We start from the raw sequence: 2,692 nt of genomic DNA on the forward strand, positions 1-2,692 counted from the left end.
GTCCTCGGGAAAGTGTTCCCCGCAGGGCAGAGAGCCGGGTGGGGGGTCTGGGCACCCCATGCCTCAGGGTCCTCTAGTAAAATGTGGGTGGGAGCCTCTAAGCCCAGGGGCTCGAGGGAGGAGGCAGGACAAGGAGTTGCCCAACGGCACCTCACGGTCAGGGTCTGGGCCCACCTAGGACTTTGGAGATGGTGTCAGTTTTTGGCGTCTTGAGCTCGGGATGGGTGGCGGTGCAGGAGAAGTTCTCCCCGCGGTTCCATGGCTCAGCGCAGCCTGGAAGGACACTGGACACACTGTAGCAGCCGCAGGAGTCACGCTCTGGGGGCTTCTGGATGGCCTCCTTCCCCCCTGAGGGTGTCCAGGAGAACAGGGCACCCTTGGGTTTGTTCAGGCCGCTCAGTGTGCACGTGATGCTGGCATTGGAGCCCAGAAGCAGGTCCTCGAGGGCGGGCTTGTGTAGTGACAGGCGGGGTTCATTGCACGGGAAACACTGAGGAAGGGGGTCAACTGGAACTGGGGGGAAGGTTGAACAGGTCAGCGAGCCCCTCTGCCCACCTCCCCTCCCCCTCCCTCCAGCTCCTTCCCGGGTGCCTATCTCGGCCACTCGCTGGGAGCTGGGCCTGGCAGCCCACTCTCCTCCCAGGGGAGTTCCAGGTGGTGGGTCAGGGTGAGAATACGGTGGCCCCTGCCCTGCCCCATCCTGCCCTCTGACCTCTGCAGGGCACAGACACGGCCGGGCTGGTGCTGGAATAGTGCTCCACTTGGCATTGCAGGGACGCGCCATCGGGGCACTGGCTAGCCGGCAGGGTCAGCTGGCTGCTCATGGTGTACAGGTTCCCGGAAGCAGACTTCACTGCGGGGAAGTTCCGGATGGACGCGCCTTCCTTGCTGGGGCTCCAAGTCACTCTCACGGGCTCCGGCGGGAAGAACCCTTGCACCAGGCAGGCAATGACCACTTGCCCGGCTGGGTCACTGGTCCTGAGGCTCAGCGGGAAGACATGGGGGCTGGTTTTGGACTCTGCAACACAGGACACTCTGTGAGGCGGTGGGCCCGCATGCTACCCGGACCCGTGACGGCCTCACAAGCCCGGGATGATGCCCGTTTCTCCTTTACACTGGAGGAATCTGGCACAGAGAGGGTTAGTGACAGCCCTGAGGTCATTCAGCTCACGTGCCATGGACCCGGGGTCGGGACCGGCTGCCTGGGTCCTCTTGCACTGTTTCTGAACGTGCTTGTCAGGATTCTAGCACGAGGACCTGGACATGTTCCTGGGAGAAGGCCTCGGGCACAGGCCGCTCCCAGACGGGATTCGTGGTTATTGAACACGGCTCTCCCACTCACTGGCTGAGTCCACACGTGCTGCTGGACTTTCAGCTTCCCATCTGTGCAGTGGGCACAGACATGCTCTCTGTTGGGCTTTGGGGATCATGACAGGTGGGCCCAGAGCGGGGGCACAGGCAGAGCAGTCCAGGCTTGAAGCGAGTCTGCACCAGGGCCTGTTGCCAGGTAAGAGGTGGCACAGGGCAGGAGATGAGGTCTGTTCCTCCGGGACCCCCTTCCCACCAACCAGTCAGGGTCCCCATCCACCCAACCACCCACAGCCTCCAGATCAGTGACAGTTGACCTCTGTGGCCTATGAAGTTTTGGAGGTCAGAGGCCTAATTCCAACTCAGTCCTGGGATATCCCTGCTGGAAAAGTCAAGAACACAAGGCATGATCTGCTCATACAGGACCAATTTCCTTCAAGGACTGGTGAGGAGAGAGGGGATCATGGCTGCAAAGGAAGTAGCATGGCCCTCATGCATCCCCGAGGAACACAGGGGCCAGCCTGGCTGGAGACCAGATCTCTGGGGGCTGACACTAACCCAAACAACACCTTCCCTTGCACCCTAGCCCAGCCCAGTTCAGGCCAGCTCAGCCCAGTTCAGCCCAGCTCAGCCCAGCTCAGCCCAGCTCAGCCCAGCTAAGCCCAGCTCAGCCCAGCTCAGCCCAGGTCAGCTCAGTTCAACTCAGCTCAGCCCAGGTCAGCTCAGTTCAGCCCAGTTCAGTCCAGCTCAGCCAGGTTCAGCCCAGCTCAGCCCAGTTCAACTCAGCTGAGCTCAGCTGAGCCCAGCTCAGTTCAGTTCAGCCCAGTTTAACTCAGCTCAGCTCAGCTCAGTTCAGTTCAGCCCAGTTCAACTCAGCTCAGCCCAGCTCAGCCCAGCTCGGCCCAGCTCGGCCCAGGTCATCTCAGTTCAGCCCAGTTCAGCCCAGCCCAGCCCAGCTCAGCTCAGTTCAGTCCAGTTCAGCCCAGGTCAGCCCAGGTCAGCCCAGTTCAGCCCAGCCCAGCCCAGCTCAGCTCAGCTCAGCCCAGCCCAGGTCAGCCCAGTTCAGCCCAGCCCAGCCCAGCCCAGCCCAGCTCAGCCCAGTTCAGCCTGGCTCAGCTCAGCCCAGTGCAATCCAGCTCAGCTCAGCTTAGCTCAGCCCAACCCAGCTCAGCCCAGGGCAAGCCAGCTAAGCTCAGCCCAGCCCAGCCCGGTTTAGCTCAGCCCAGTTCAGCCCAGCTCGGCCCAGGTCAGCTCAGTTCAGCCCAGTTCAGCCCAGCTCAGCCCCAGTCAGCTCAGTTCAGCCCAGTTCAGCCCAGCCCAGCTCAGCTCAGCCCTGCTCAGCTCAGCCCAGTTAAGCCCAGCCCAGCCCAGCCCAGCCCAGCCC

The 2,692-nt window shown here is 62.4% G+C and overlaps 1 gene segment (V, D, J or C); it reads right to left on the reverse strand.

Annotated features, from left to right (window-relative positions):
• The window catches only part of LOC121032379 (immunoglobulin heavy constant alpha 2-like), a 1,784-nt gene extending 591 nt beyond the window's left edge, over nucleotides 1–1,193 (reverse strand). The window contains 3 exon segments of the C gene segment in view: nucleotides 175–507; nucleotides 713–1,018; nucleotides 1,172–1,193. Coding sequence covers nucleotides 175–507; nucleotides 713–1,018; nucleotides 1,172–1,178 — 646 coding nt within the window.
• Between the last annotated feature and the right edge of the window lie 1,499 nt (nucleotides 1,194–2,692).

This window comes from Herpailurus yagouaroundi, unplaced genomic scaffold (assembly GCF_014898765.1).
Source record: "Herpailurus yagouaroundi ecotype Mexico unplaced genomic scaffold, PumYag 141, whole genome shotgun sequence".
Taxonomy (NCBI): domain Eukaryota; kingdom Metazoa; phylum Chordata; class Mammalia; order Carnivora; family Felidae; genus Herpailurus; species Herpailurus yagouaroundi.